The sequence below is a fragment of the Lathyrus oleraceus genome, chromosome 4 (genome assembly GCF_024323335.1).
Source record: "Lathyrus oleraceus cultivar Zhongwan6 chromosome 4, CAAS_Psat_ZW6_1.0, whole genome shotgun sequence".
Taxonomy (NCBI): Eukaryota; Viridiplantae; Streptophyta; class Magnoliopsida; order Fabales; family Fabaceae; genus Lathyrus; species Lathyrus oleraceus.
In genome coordinates, this window is record NC_066582.1 from 376,390,980 (window position 1) to 376,407,169 (window position 16,190).

General features: G+C 34.8%; 1 protein-coding gene across 2 annotated transcripts; it reads right to left on the bottom strand.

Moving 5' to 3' along the window:
• Window positions 1–6,670: 6,670 nt before the first annotated feature.
• Window positions 6,671–14,891, bottom strand: LOC127075529 (E3 ubiquitin-protein ligase RGLG4). 2 transcript variants are annotated; one of them, XM_051016988.1, is made up of 11 exons: window positions 14,609–14,886; window positions 14,327–14,411; window positions 13,885–14,025; window positions 13,665–13,778; window positions 11,979–12,076; window positions 11,812–11,891; window positions 11,488–11,593; window positions 11,257–11,384; window positions 11,004–11,133; window positions 7,414–7,470; window positions 6,671–7,052 (listed from the first exon to the last, which is right to left on the bottom strand). In XM_051016988.1, the coding sequence occupies exons 1-11, from the start codon at window positions 14,810–14,812 to the stop codon at window positions 6,966–6,968; spliced, it is 1,230 nt and encodes a 409-aa protein (XP_050872945.1). In that variant the 5' UTR covers window positions 14,813–14,886; the 3' UTR covers window positions 6,671–6,965. The 2 variants fall into 2 exon arrangements, with proteins under 2 accessions (XP_050872945.1, XP_050872946.1); XM_051016989.1 differs by lacking the exon at window positions 6,671–7,052 and having other exon boundaries at window positions 7,412–7,470; window positions 11,004–11,122; window positions 14,609–14,891.
• Between the last annotated feature and the right edge of the window lie 1,299 nt (window positions 14,892–16,190).

Here is a 16,190-nt window from a genome sequence, read left to right on the forward strand (position 1 = left end):
GCCAGACCATTTGAGAAGCTGGAGGTTTCATGTGAATTACTAGTTGATTTTGACAACTTGAAGCGTAACAACATTGATCTCACTGAAGAACTAGAGAAACAAGGCTAGGGAAATTACTTCAAGAGACTGTATGGTCCAAATTACACCTTCCTTGTAAAGGAATTTTGGAGATTTGTAGATTGCGACAACCACTGCATTATCTCCTACATTCTGGGGGTAAAAATGGTCATCACAGAAAAGTCCATAGCCAAGCTTCTGGACATGGAAAATACTGGGGCAGAAGGATTTATAACATAAACCCTAGGGCAAAATACATGTCCCAGGAGATAGTTCCCGCCATTTTTAATCAGAAACCAGAAGGGAGAACCTCAAAGAACAAGGAACTTCACCCAAATCTGAGGGTCTGGATGAAGACTATTCTAGGTACCATCCACCACCGTCCAACTTCAAATTCATCTGACTACATCAATACGGATCAGAAGTGTATCTTGTATTGCCTTCACAAGGGATTGACGATGAATCTTCCCTCCTTACTCTTTAAATATCTAAGGGACTCAGTCAGAGATACAAGGAGCAACATGAAACCCAGAAACTACAAACCTTTGGGGAGGCTCATCTCTAATGTCCTAATAGAAAGCGGGATGGTGGACCATCTGATCTCCATCAACATGATGGAAGATGTAACGATAGATATTGGCAAGCCTTTAAATGCCAGAAATCTGAAGAGCATGGGGGTCATTGACAGAGTCTTAGTCAAACCCACATTGGACACCTCTTGGAAGGCTTTGAAGGATCAAAGAAAGACACCTCATGCAATGTATATTTTCTCCGAGATAGATCCCCCATAAGTTATTACTCATTACCTTCAAGACCTAGCGTCTCAAGGTATCGACATCTCAGATTTCTCTGTGGATTGGCTCCCAGAGCAGCCACCTAACTTCATGAAGAGGAAGAGAGAGCCCTCTGAGAAGTCAAAGAAGAAGAAGACTCTGAAGCTGGGAGAACCTTCAGAAATTAGATCGCTTGTGCCTCTGGACTCCTCTGCTTCAAGTAAGTCTTATCTCCCTGAAGCTCCTTTAACTTCTGGTTTAAAGCAAATATCTTCTTCTCTACCTCAACCATCTACTACATATACTCCCTCTGAACCCATTATCTTCATTCCAACTCCCTCTAAACCCCTCAACTCTGAAATTAACACATCCTTACCCCCTTAACAAAAATTCAAACTCTCAACCACAACACTTCCCGTATCTGAAGCCTTACTTTTAAACAAACCCATTTCACCTCCCTCATTCACTCCCTCATCTCCTCTATACTACGACCTTTCCTCTGACTTTGAACATCCAGAAATCCCTGACCCTTCCTCTCCAACCTTGGCTCAACTCCAAGACATAGCAAACTCTGAATAGATCTTATCTGTCCTAGAAACCTCTGAACCCACACCATCTCTCTCCTCACCTCCTTCAACACCCTTAATAACCCTACCAACCTCTGAACCTCCCACTGAACCCTCTGAAACCACTCAAACTCCATCTGAACCCATAAATCCAACCTTTCTAACCTTGGAAGAGGTATTTGCTTTATTCTCAGAAACCTTATCTACGAGGCTGAGAGCGCTATCTGAACAATCCAATCTCAGTGAAAATCCTTTTGAGGTAAGGACTCACTGGAATGGATTTCTCAGATGGATGACATCTGAGGTCTTTAAGTTGAAAGGACTCTCTGAACAAGTCAGAAATGACTACATCAGAAGAGCTAAGGAGAGACTAGAGGCACGTCTGGTCAAAGAAGCTGAAGAGAAAGCCCTAAAGGAAGCTGAAGAAAAGTCCAGGCTGGAAGATGAAGAGCAAGCAAGAAAGGAAGCTGAAGAAAAAGCTGTCGTTGAGGCTGCTGGTGCAGAAGCTGAAGCCAAAGCTAAAGCTAGAGCTGAAGAAGTGGCATGTATAGCTGCAGAGGAAGTTGCTAAGGTCACTGAAGTTGCTCTGAATCGAGGTGAGTCATCAAACTCTAATCTTACTCCGTTGGTGCTCAAAACTCTGGAAGAACTTCAGAAGGAACAACAACTCGTGAGAGTCATACTCGACCAACAAGACTGGGTCAACTCCAGCATTCAGAACCTCTTTGCCCAATTGCTTCAGAGGATGCCTTCTCCTCCAAACCCTTAGGCACCTTAGGCTTTTCTGTTTTTCTTGTTGCTCTAAGTGTTTTGCCTCTAAGGCCTTCTTCTTCTTTGTATCTCTCTCAACTTATCTAATGAAATTTTGTTTTTCTCTACATGTTTTTTTCTTACTATGCTCTTTTTTTAGTCTGACAAAAAAGGGGAGAAATAAATAAACAGCCTTTTGATGAAATTAATATCTAAGTCTCACAATGTGCTACTTACATGCTAATATTTTAAATAGATTGCGAAGTCTAAAGTGTTCTTACAGGATGTATCTAAACAAGGAAAATTGAGAAACAAGCTAAGCAACATAAGAGGCTCTGGTAAGAAACTCTAAACTCTCTAAGTACCAGACTTAGGGGGAGCTTGCCAATCTCAGGGGGAGTCATATTGTATCTGACTCTGAGTTATTTTCCTCTCTATCTTGTGAAGTACCATTGTTTCATCAATTGTCTGAAGTTTTTGTCATCATAAAAAAGGGGGAGATTGTTAGAACAAGATTTTGGTTCTGCAATATATATCTAAGTTTTGATGATAACAAAGAATGAAACAATTTGGTACCCTAATAAATTCTCTAAGTGTGCATGACTCTAAGGTAAATTGAATCTTATGGAGCATTATCTAACAACAAACAAAGTCCAGAACAGTTGATTTAGAAATGCATAAATCATATCTGACGTTGACCACAAGCATGTCCAAAAGAATCACTCACAGAATTTGTCATTGAAGTTCATCTGAAGACTCTGGAAACTCTGCATTTGAAGATCCTACATATGAACTCTGAAGATCCTTACATCAGAAGACACTTTATCTGAAGATCAGTCAAGCTGACTCTGAAGACCAATCAACAAACAAACTATCTGAAGAATACAAGTGCTACCTAAAGGCTCTGAACTCCGATCACTCTGATTCACGCCCAACAGATCATTTGACTAATCAGAATTAGAAATTTAACAAAGAAGAAATCTAAGTATGGTATGGATCTATATATGGATAGTATTGACTACACTCCAAGACTGCTATGGAAAGGACAAGAAAATTAATGTCATTAAGTCCCATAATTGGCAAGATATCAGCATCAATGCTCTCTCCAACGGTATCATCTTCAAGCACTATATATAGACCTCACTATCATCATACAAAAATATGAAGATTTCACTCAAGAATTATGCACATACATTTTGAAACCATATACTAAATTCTTGTCATTTTATAATTCAGTTATCACACACGAGTTGTTTCTCCTAATGTGATCATTGATCATTCATTATTAAACGTGTTCATCTTGCTTATCTAGAAGCATCAAACACATTCTTGTAATTCTCAATAGTTGTTGTAATTCCTCAAGTGATCTTTGAAGTCTGTAGACTTGAGAGAGCTATAAGATTGTTGAACTCTTAGACGTTTGTGGTAATATTTCTAGATTATTGGATTAAGTCCTTATTGAAGGCAAAATCACCTTACAGGGTGGACTGGAGTAGCTTTGAATTTCAAGTGAACCAGGATAAACTTTTGTGTTATTTGTTTTTATCTTTGTGTGTGTAGCGTTGCTAAAAGTTTTTATTGTCAGTAAAAACAATTCAAATCCCCCTTTCTTGTTTTTATCTACCTTTAGATGCTTTTCTTTCAACATACTTCTCACCATGTTCATGATGGTTTTATTCTTCCTTTTTTTGGTTTCATGTTGCTATGGAGTGTAGGGTGGCACCACCTCATGCATAATCCCTTCTTTCTTACATAACTTGTCGGACTCTTGCGACACATACTCTCAACCACCATCAGTTCTCAGAATCTTGAGCTTTCGAACACTTTGTCTTTCGACCATAAATTTAAATTTGTCAAATGGATCACTTCACTTTTCTTCTTGATCAGGTAAGTCCACAGTTTTCGACTGAAATCATCTATGGATGTGACAAAGTATTTGTTACCTCCAATTGAATCCACCTGGATAGGACCACACACATCAAAGTATATAATTTTAAGAATTACCTTAGACTTGCTTCCTGCATCCTTGTTGAAGTTGTTCTTGTGTTGTTTCACCTGCACACATTCCTCACACACTTCATTTGGAATATCGATTTCTGGTAACCCTGAAACCATATTTCTTCTTTTCAGATCTCTGATGTCTTTGAAATTGAGATGACCAAGTCTATAGTGCCATATCCATTCATCCCTGCTAGCTGCAATTGCAAGGAACTTGTGCTCCATCACATTAAGTTCAATCTTGAATGTTCTATTCTGAGACATAGGTGCCCTCAAGATTAACCTTCCACCTGAGTCGAGAACTCTCATCATCTTATCTTCGATTGACACTTTATAGTTATTTTCGACCAACTACCCTATGCTGAGAAATTTACTTTTCATGTCTGATATGTACAATACATTTGAAATTACTAACCTTTTCTATCTTTCCTCATAATCAGAACATCACTAATACCTTCAGCTGCTAGAGTATTGTCATTTTCAAATTTTACCATGTCCTTCATTGAGGGTTTCATGTTGACAAATCAATCTTTTCTATCAGTCATGTGTGATGAGCATCCTGAGTCCAAGTATCATTGATCCTTGAATCTTTCTTCATCTCTTGTTGTGACCATCAACAACATCTCTTCTTCTTCTTCATGCTTTGCAAAATTTGCACCAGTTTCCTGATTCTTCTATTTTTCAGGACAATCACTTGAGTAGTGACCATACTTCTTACAATTGAAACACTGAATGTGACTTTTGTTAGGTTTTCGACCATCACCTCTTCCTCTACATGCATCACCATCTCTTTGGTTACTTTGGTATGAGGGCTTTCTCTAATTCGACCAACCTTCTTCTTGCTGATTTTGACCAGTTGAATTGTTGTAGCCTCATTTATCTTTATTGTCGAGCCACTTCCCTTTGCCTTTCTTTTCTCTTGCTGATTACGCCTGCAAAGTCATATCACTCTTCGACTTTCCTGTAGCTCTTTCAGCCATTCTTTGTTCATGAGATTCAAGCGTCCCTTGAAGCTCTTCTTTTGTAAATGCTGACAAATCTTTCGACTCTTCTATGGCTACTATCACGTGGTCGAACTTTGGAGTCAATGATCTTAAGATCTTTGAAACAACTGATATTTATGTCAACACTTCTCTACATACCTTGGTTTGGTTCACCAGTTTTGTAACCCTGGTGAAAAAATCAGGTATGCTTTCATTGTATTCCATCTTAAGTAATTTATACGTTCTTTTGTGAGTTTGTACCCTCACCTCTTTCACCTTCTCTCTGCCTCCAAACGATTTTTCAAGAATTTACAATGCTTCTTTCACTGATTCAAGATCACTAACCTTTTCAAAATTATCAGAATCAACGCATTAATGGATTTTAAATAGAGTCTTATGATATTTCTTCTTCAACTCTTTGTGTGCAATCTTTTCTTTTTTCGTCACGTTTGTTGCAAGCGGTGTCACTCCCTCCTTTAAAAGATCCCAAAGATCTTGATAGCAAAAGACAACTTTTATCTGCTTGCACCAATTCTCGTAATTCTGATTCTTCAGAATTTGGAGACTCGCCGGAAAATGTTCATTCAGATGATTCATCATGTTATGCTTCCAAGAATCGTTCAACCAATGCTCTAGATACCAGATGTTGAAATTTAATCCAAAACTTTGAGTAATTCTGAGTCAATCTTGATGAACAAGATTCAATCACACCAATCGAATTCCCTCTTGTTCTTCACTCTTCACTCGGGTGAATCAACCAACTTTGATTTCAAGATTGTATCGATGTACAATGATGATGAAAACAAGAAAAGAAAATTGAATTGGAGAAAGAAAAGGGTTAGGGTTCATCGAGAGAGGGAAGAAGATGAATTGATTATGCAGAGTTTCTCTCTGCTCACAAACTGTGATCATTTATTTCTTTTGTAACTGCAAAATTCAAGTGTTTACAACAATAGAGGTTATTCCCTATTTATAGATTTTGGACTTGCTTGCTAAGCAAGACCTAAAACCAAGCAAGCCCCAAAACTAACCTAACTAATTCAGCTAAACAAACAAATAAAGTTAACTCTAACATTACTGTCGAGATACTCTTCGACATTTCGACACCTAGATGATCCAACACTTCGTTATTTCTGTCGAAAAATCTATTTCGACACAAAGAATTACAACTCAACAGATGGATTAGAGGGATAATTTAATGAAAGAATTGAATGAATTTTGCCTTAATAAATTTAATTGCCTCCCTTAAGCTGATGGAACCATAGGGAATCGTTTTCGATAAGGTTGTTAGAAAATAAAATCCAAGAGCCAATTTCATGGCATTTGACTTAATAAATGTATTTTATTAAGGGAATATTTTCTAAAATCATGCAAATTTGAAATACAAAGATTGTGGGCTAGACGTGTTGGATGGATTTGATCCAAACAAGTTCCATAGTACCAATTATACCCCTAAGCAGCAAATTTGTGGTTGACAAGCTCATCATGTGGTTGTGGATCACTACATTTATGCAAGTATTTCTTTTTAGTACGTTGGATTAACTTAGGGAACACACCTTTCAGATTTCAATTGAAAACAGGTAGAATCTTTGAAGTACAAGTGAAATTTGAACCGAAGAAGCAAATAAAGGAGTATGTACAATATTTTATAGGTATCTACTGATATGATTTCTTCCAATTCTTGCTATGTTTCTACATTCTTAAACCATTCCAACAAATCCAAGCTATGATATTATGCAAGAGCAGGGCGGCATGACCTTTCTTCACCACTCTTTAAAGCCATTATCACGCATAAATATGATACAGTTAACTAATGTGCATGCTTTTTCATTCTGCAATCATCCAGAAAACACCCTTAAGCGATCGGTGATCCTCTGCCGGCATATCGGACAATTGCTTAATCTTGACCCACAATCTCTGCAAGTCTGCATACCAAATATTTAAAAGAGTTTATTCATTAGCTATTATTACAACAATTGCTGATCAGCATATATGTAGTATATATTAATGTATCAAAACACTAATATTTATTGAACTATGAGATGTCAGCTCACTGATAAAAGTTTGACTTAAAGGCTCAAAGATAAAGTTCAAGAAACAATCGTAAAATTATCACCGATGGCACTTTAATTAATTATGACTTTTTCAAATCACAGTTTTATTAAACATAATCATCAACTGTATCATAAAATATGTTTAAATAAACTCTTCTATGCATGTAAATATCATGAAACTGATTGTCTTACAAAAGAAGAGAAAAGAGGCCAATAGTTTAATGAGGCTTACCATGTGACCACATCCAAAGGCCAAATCCTTTCTATTGGTCAAACATATAGCACATATCTGCATGAATCATGAGATATTAAAACATTAAATAATTCATCACAAAGGACTGGTCAGTTTTCTAATTATTGAAAGTTATTATTGTTGGCATTATCATAGATATCCCACAAAATCAGCATTTATTATTGTTTTGGATCACTTTTTTTTATTTGACTCAGGAACGGAAGGGGCAGAAGGAAAAGAGAGACTCTCTAATTTTCAACAGGAAAACATGCTTGATTGCCAAAACACATGGTGATGAGCCCTATTTATACTAATTGTAGGGCTTAACAAATAAAAAGTTATGAAGACATCAATGCATGTAATTGATTACAAGAAATATCTAGTATATAAGAATGCTCTAGGTCATATGGCTAGAAAAATCTAAAGATGTTTTTGTTTTCCTAGTATTTAATTCTTAATTTAGTATTGTTTCTGTTAGGATTATTGAAGTATATATTGTATTAAAGTAGTAAAGATTTGTTACAGAAGTTGGTTAGTTAAGATTGTTATAAAGTGTATGTGTATAAATAAGAGAATACCCAGAAGATATTTGAAGATTGTAATTGTGAATATACTATTCTCTATTGTAATTGTGAATATAGTATTCTCTATTGTGGAACATATTTGAATATTGTAATTGTAAATATAGTATTCTCTGTTGTGAAGGGAAAACCCTCGATGAGAGATTCTCCCCTAGGCCCTCATCTCGTGCTCGAATCAAGATTTTATGCTTCTGTGATTGAGACATCTTCAATAATATTTGACATCAGATGAAATGAGTCATTTCTGAAAACATATAAACTAACTACCATTTTGGAACCCTTCTGCAACTGAGTATGAGGTAGTCCAAGGACAAAATACATACTAACATCTCCACAAGGTGTCTTAGGAATTAGAAGTGGCAAATACAACTTTGTCACCTTGATGGTTCCATCACGACTAAAGATACTAGTGTCTGGAACTCAGTTTGTTCATTGAATTCATTAGATGGTACGGGTTCTAACTTGATTTTAACTTCATCCCTTAACAGAAGTGTAAATGTTGGCATGTCCATCATATATTGCCAAGGTCTCCTAAAAAGAATGTGGCAAACTTCATAAGAATAGCATCACACCATACCTTGTCTTCTGTACTTTTTACCAATAGAAAAATATACAACCAACTTAAGATACTTTTACATCATTATCCTTGTTAAACCATTGTAAATTGTATGAATTACATGCTCCCTTTTGTTGCCAACTTTAATTTTTTTTCCACCATATAGTTTGACACAACATTTTCAGTGTTTTCACTATCAATGATGATATCATAAATCTTGTCTTGTGAGGTTTAGCAAGTGTGTGACAGATTGTGTCCTAGCCATGGATCTTCTTAGGCTTTGACTGTGTGAAAACTTCTTCGAACTGCCATGGATTCACCATAATCAGCATGATTATATTCTTCATCATATAATCGCACGCCAATCTCCTCTTCAAACTCTGCATGAATGTCCCCTTAATGACGGTGATTATTTTAATATTTGGACAGTCTGAAGTTGTATGTCCAAACCCTTAACACTTGAATCATTTGGTTGTCTTGGTTTTGCTCTCTTTGAATGTGTTATGTCGGGGTTTATATGAAGAACTAGTTTGTTAGATTGGCATGGATTCTATTGGAGGAAAAAGGTTGGTATGAAGACTTTTTGGGTAATTGTTTCAGAGCCCAAATCGCTACAGATAACATCATCTAATAATCAATATTGTTGGAGTTGGACTGAATTAGCAATTTCAATGTTCAAATCTCCAAGGTATCAAGCTACTGTTTGCTCTCCTTTTTCTAGGATATCGTATCGCATTTCATCATTAACTTCTCAAATCATCTAATATATTCTTCTCCTGACAAAAGTCTTTTGATGAGGATTCAGCAATTGAATAAAATTATTTTGATACTAATGAAGAGATAAGAACTTACGGGTTAGTTGTTTAGGGTTTAGTCTCATGTCTTGATCTTACTTTTCCCTTCACACCCACATTTCCTTTTAAGATTTTCCCACCAAATTGAAGCAGGTTTCTTTAGCTTGACTCTAATAATCTTTGTTTTTTTCTCCTGCAGTATCTCCTTGTACACAAACAGTTTGATGCCAAATCCAGACTCATCCGGTTGTAGCTTTCCGACAACTTCTAGTTGTTGAAGAGTCACTATTGGAGTCATGGTTGTTCTTCCAATAGGACTTGTTGGGCATTGGCAGTCTCTCATTTCTTCCATCTCAATTTCATGTAAATATCTATTGTGTCTTCTAGGTGGCCTTTTTGGACAATGGTGTTTCTATGAACTTTTTGCTATCCAAAGGTTTTAGAAAGGCAACTCCATTACTTTTGTTCCTCACTCCTTGTTCTTTCATCCACATGCTTGTGTCGCCGTTGAGAGACACCCTTATCTCGTCATGGGCACTTCAACGGAACACGCCGCCTGACCACCATGTCATTTACATTGGGTCAAACACTCACTTAAAAGTCAAAGACACACTCAAGTAAGTGAGAGACACCACATATTCACCCAAAACCTTAAGGTGATAAATGTATGGGTCCTCTTACTTATAAAGTGTTCAACCTCTACTTTTCTAAGCAATGTGGGACTTAGAACTGACACTTGTTTCTCAACACAACTCACACTTATTCCTCAACAGTAAGAGTAAAACATTATATTCTGATGCCAAATTTGGCTCAGGATAGAAGGAAAGACAAAGAAAGAGAAAACTCTCATATTTGCTCAAGGAAACTAGTTATTGCTTGATTGTTTGATTTCCAAAACACTTGGTGATCAATCCTACTTATACTATATTTTGTAGGACTTTACAAAATAGAAAGTAATTCAGACATAATGCAAGTAACTGATTAAAAAAAACTAATAAATAATACTACCTTCGTTCCTTTAAATAAGAGACAATTCATTTTTTAGATTCATTGAAAAACCAATGTATTTGGTCGGTTTATATACTAGATACATTGACTATTCAATGAATTCAAAAAGTGAATTGTCTCTTATATAAAGGAACGGAGATAGTAATACTCTAGTTCGTATAGCTAAAGAAATCTAGAGATATGATTGTTTTCTTAGTTACGAAGTCTTTATTTAGCCGTATTTCTTAAAACTTTTATAATATTATCTTTTTCTTGAAAGTTCCATAATATTCTCTATCATCCTTTATCATTCTCCATTTCTTTTTATGATTATATCACTTATTCTTTTCATAGCCCACATCAATAGTTTTGCTAGAGATATATCTATAATAAAATAGTATGACTTAATTCATGTAACCTACTGCGTCGAGGGGAATAAGTCTTGGTTGTTGGTTGCTGATTGGATAGGTCTATTTTCTAACAGATAAATTTACTTGCTTCATATAAAGATCACTTTTTAGAAAATGTGTTGACCTTCTTCTAGAGAACAATTTAATAAAAGTGTTGTGTTTAGTATTGTTCATCATTACTTGCTTTCTTGTACCCAAATTAACTTACTGGGAAATAGAGTAGAAAATATAATAAAACGCTCTAAGTAGCAATCACATGTACCATTTGGTTTCGCTCATCATCCATAGATGATTCTGGCATGTTTCTCATAAAATAATCCGGTGGCATAGATCGAGAATAAGGTGCTGGAGGAGGTCTTGGAACCATTTTCTTTGCCCTTCCTGAAGCACAACTATGTCCATAAAGCATAGATAAGAGAAAACAAAAACCAAATAATTAATCATCAAACAGAAAATTTTAAATAAGCTGAAAGAAAATCACCTAATGAAAATCTAGTGAGTATATTAAAACTCACCCAAGTAATCCAAGCTCAAGAGTTGCTTTATATTGGAAAGGTATCTCCATAAGAGCAGCCAGAGCAAAAGCAGCTTCTTTCGCAGACGAGCTTATTTTCTTAGACATGATGTCATTGAAGTTAACAAACTACATTAAACAAGAAAGATTCTTTAATATAACAAAGTGATTGCAAACAATGTAATGTAACTAAGTAACTATTGTCACTCTACTATTGCTAATTTGGTGTAACCTGAAAATTGTCAAAATCACGTGCAGGTAACTTGTCATCAAACTTTTTCATATCTCCCCAAGGTCCGTCACCAACTCCAATCAGAACAATAGAGAGAGGGTATGAACTGGAAGCAGAATGTATAAAACAGAAAATTAATGTTTGATTACGCAACTGGCATGTAGTTTTCTTTTAATAGTTAATGATAACTCTGTTATGGTTACAGCTGAGGCTAAATTCCGTTTTTGTTGATAATTCATTTTTTTCTAGAGGGTATTCATTTTATTGTAAATTATCTTGATGAGCATTTAAGGTTGCTTACAATTATCAATTTTCCATATTTACCTTGCATCAACAATTGCTTTTATTGTTCTCTCTTCTTGAGGACTTAATTTTCCATCATGATTGTTTTCATATCTCGTAACCTTCGATGTTCAAATCAAACAAAATCATGCAACTATGGGAAAGTGGGAAAATAAATAAGCCCGAATATACAACTTAACGGTATATACCTGGCCATCTGCAACAATAACTAAGACGTGGAATTGGCCATGAGTTTTCTCAACCATGTCTATTGCAGCCTCAATCACTGGAGCATATGATGTTGGTCCTAAATGGAAAATATTTATTTAGCCATGACTCTTAATGTTTACAAATGTTTGCTACAGGAAACTAATGGCGATTCCATTCTAAGACTTATTCCATAAAATGAGCATAATTTTGGAATGCAATTTTTATTCCATGTCTTGTTATATGAAACTGGGAATCACCAATGCTTTTTTTACTATACTCAATCTAGTCAAGATCGAGGGCTGGATCGTAAGATCGTATGATCTTACGGGCCAAGGATGCCTAAGGGTGTGTTTAGTTCGGGATAAATGGAGGGGAAGGGAGGGAATATTTCTAATTAAATGTGTTTGGTTCAAAATTTATGAAGGGAGAGGAGGGGGAGCAAAATCCCTCCAAAACACACTTTTTGCGTCCGCGAATCGCGGGATTTGGAGGGGAGGGGTTATGAACTTTGATATTTAAAATATTATTACATTGACTAAAATATCCTTAGTTTTATTTTAGTATTTCAATGTTATTCATTTTCTTTCGTTTACTACTTCTCTTCTGTGCCGTTTTTCTTTGTTGCTTCCATAAATTTATTTTAAATGTTCTCCACCTCCAAATTATTTTTCGTATTTTTGTTATTAATATAAATTATAATCACTTCATTTTTTTTGTATTTTTATATTTAAGATTCATTTCTTTCCTTCTAATTTTGTTATCCTAATATATATATATATATATATATATATATATATATATATATATATATATATATATATAGTAATATAGTAATAAGTGATTTTATGTATTTTTTTAGATGGTTCATCACGATTTAAAAATTGTTATCAACACATAGTTTAATTTGTGTCGGAGAATTATATTATGAATCAAGTATACTCAATTTTTTTTAAACATTATGTAGTGAGTTATAACTTTTTTAATCACTAAAAAAAAATATAAATTTTGTGTTTAATTATTTATGCATATGTTATTACCAAACAAAATACTTGTAAATTTTTCATTTTTTGAATATCATATGACTTATATAAAATCATAAGGATAAAAATGTAAATTATTAATAAAATCATAAGGATAAAAACGTCTTGGGCCTTTTCTTGGACCTGAATTATAATTTTCAGGTTTATGTGTATGTGGGTATGAAATTACCATTTTCCCCTTTGGTAGGATCTCACGTGTCGTGCTAACGATCTGAGTTTTACGATCTTTCACAGGCCGATCTATCCTACTTAAGATCTCGTGCTTGACTACATTGACTATACTCTCAAAATCCGAAGTTATATTTGACACTGACTAGTCTGAGTAAAGCCTAAGTGAAGAAGAGAAACTAAAGGCATAGATCTTCAAACACCAATTTTTCTGTCCATATACTCAATCTTAAGACTTCACTTATACGTGTATAGGGTGTTGGATTGAATTCGGACATTTGCATACTGTTTGCATTCTCTATAATTTTTCTTTATTAATTTATGTGTTTTGTGTTCTCTATAATTTTGTTGATATAAATATATATGGAGTATATGATCTAAAACAATGAACACATTAAATCTATAACTAGCAAATGCAGCATGAAGAGCTATGTGATAGCAAAAAAGAATAACATTATACGCTAAGATCATAGTTACCTGAAAGACTCAAGTTTGGAACAATTTTTTGATAGCAAGCCAAAACTTCCTCAAATCCATGGCAAGCTGAATTATCAGAATGAAAGCTAAACACTTCTTGATCGTGAGTTGTAGCTGTACGGTAACAGATATTAACCAGATGTAAAAATGCTGAGAAAAACAATGGCTTTCTTAGTTTCTTTCATGCATGTTAATGCTTTAAGGGATCATTACGCCTTACCATCGCCAAATCCAAAACAAGGAATCAAGTTGTCCTCATCAAAAGGAGCCAACGTCTTTCCAATAACAGAAATTGCTTTCTCATAAGGATTAGGTGTATCTCCAATAGCATGTAGACTTCTATTATTAAACGAGATTCTGCCTTGAAATAACAACAACAAGCATGCATTGGCTTCTTAAACATATTAAAAAATTTAATTTCAAACAAGAAATAATTTTCATTTTAGCTCTCAATTATGGCTTCAATTTATATAATATCCATAGCAATGTATGAAGCACTGACACCTTGAACTCGACCCCGACACTCACACACCGTGATAATTTGAAAAAATGAATAAATTAAAGGTAATCATAAGTGTCATAAGTGTCGGTGCAGACACTGATAAGGACACATCTTTTTTCAGTGGTATTGGTGCTATATTGGTTGTTAATATACTACTTACCAGTCCATTCATTGCTTTTTGTAAAATCGATTCCAAGGATGAGATTTGAGGATTCTAAACCTTCGTTTCTCAAGGCACTTGTAACCTGTATTAGTAGAAAAGAAAAAATTTATGATTAAATGTTAATTATTTTTAAAATCTCAAACTAATCGGTCATTTATTGATTTGGTTCAGTCAGAAAAAAATTATAAGATTTTTTTGAACAGTAAACCCTAATTAGAATCGAGTTCAATCAACGTTTCAATTCCATAAAACAACAAAAATGGAAGAAAGGAACGGAACCTGTTGAAGAGAGGTGAAGTTATCCGGAATCAGAGCATATTTCTTCTTGGTAGAGAGGTTCCCTAAGCCATGACGAGATTGCGGTAGTTCCGATGGTAACTGCGGTGGCTTGGAGAAGGATTTGCTTGTGGTGGTGGACGTGATTCTCGAATCAACTTGTCCGGAAAGTTGAGCTTCACGCTTTTTCGCCTGCGAGTTACCCATAGTATCTTCAAAGAAAAATGCCTTAGCGGGATAAATGGCTAATTTTAGAATTTCACAAATGTTACTTTTATATTGCCATTTTACTAACAAATTATTGTTTTTTTAAGAGACAAAAAGATCACAATCTATCTATAATATAATATAAGAAAATTATACACTATGGAATATTCAAATATGTCATTCCTTACAAATATGCCACCTCATAGAAATAGGAACAATATATTTCCAAAATTTATTTTTTTTCAACCAAATTAATAATTCTAATGATATGTTTACTTTATTAAATATAAAATATACTATTGTATTTGAATATATAAGTAAATGTAACTTATACTTAAAAGCAAATTGAAAAGATTGAGATTTTGTTTCAAATGCATTGTCCAAAGTACACTTTTGAAAGTTGTGCAAAAAGTGTACCTGAAAAGCATTGAACTTATGGATTTTTTTACCGAGATAACCCAGTTTTTCGAAAAAATTTCCAAAATAACCCAGTTTTCAGCAAAATTCTCAATCTACCCCACTTTTAGGAGGTGTCTCCAATTGAATTGGTGACTCCTCTTAAAAATTGCAAGGAGCCGCCAATTGGATTGGCTAGGGCAGGTGCCCTAGCCAATCCAATTGGCGCCTATGTGTAATTTTTAAGAGGAGTCGCCAATTCAATTGGCGACACCCTTAAAAAAGGCTCAAATGGAAAAACCTCCAACATGAAAGTTGTATATCTTTTCAAGACAATGAATTTGGACATAAATTTTGAATCATTTGGATTTTTTATGAGAAAGTTATGGGCAGTTGAAGTTGGACTTCTGATTTTTTCAACTGTTATCTGACCTATAATGTTTTGTATTATCGCATGTGTTTCTGTTAGAGTTATGAAATTTTGTTCAACATAACAACTGAAGTAGACATCTTAAATTTTCCAATGCACTTGGTCCCTCATCAAAATAATTAAAAATGAGTGAGTTAGGTCCTTGCGAACTTGACCCAAAATTAGGGTTTCTGTCAAAACATGTGTATGTGAATTTTGCCAAAAGGGACCAACTTCAAGCCCTTCTGTTTGAATGATAAAAACCTCAAATGACAAAACCTTAAACATAAAAGTTGTAGATTTTTTCAAGATAAAGGAGTTGGACTAAAATTTTGCATCATTTGCATTTTTTTGAGAAAGGTATGGGCACCTGAACTTGGACTCTTTGACATTTCAACTGTTATCTGACGTATAATGTTTTGCATTATCCCATGTGTTTCTTTTAGAATTATGAAATTTTGTTCAACATAACATTTGAAGTAGACATCTCAAATTTTGCAATGCACTTGGTCCCACCTCAAAATAATTAAAAATGAGTGAGTTAGGTCCTTGCGAACTTGACCCAAAATTAGG

Coding starts and splice junctions, on each gene's coding strand:
- LOC127075529 (XM_051016988.1), bottom strand. CDS start 14,812: ATGGGTAACTCGCAGGCGAAAAAGCGTGAAGCTCAACTTTCCGGACAA. Junction 12,077..13,664: donor TCCAAACTTGAGTCTTTCAG/GTAACTATGATC, acceptor TTTTCCATTTAG/GACCAACATCATATGCTCCA. Junction 7,053..7,413: donor CCTTTGGATGTGGTCACATG/GTAAGCCTCATT, acceptor TTTGGTATGCAG/ACTTGCAGAGATTGTGGGTC.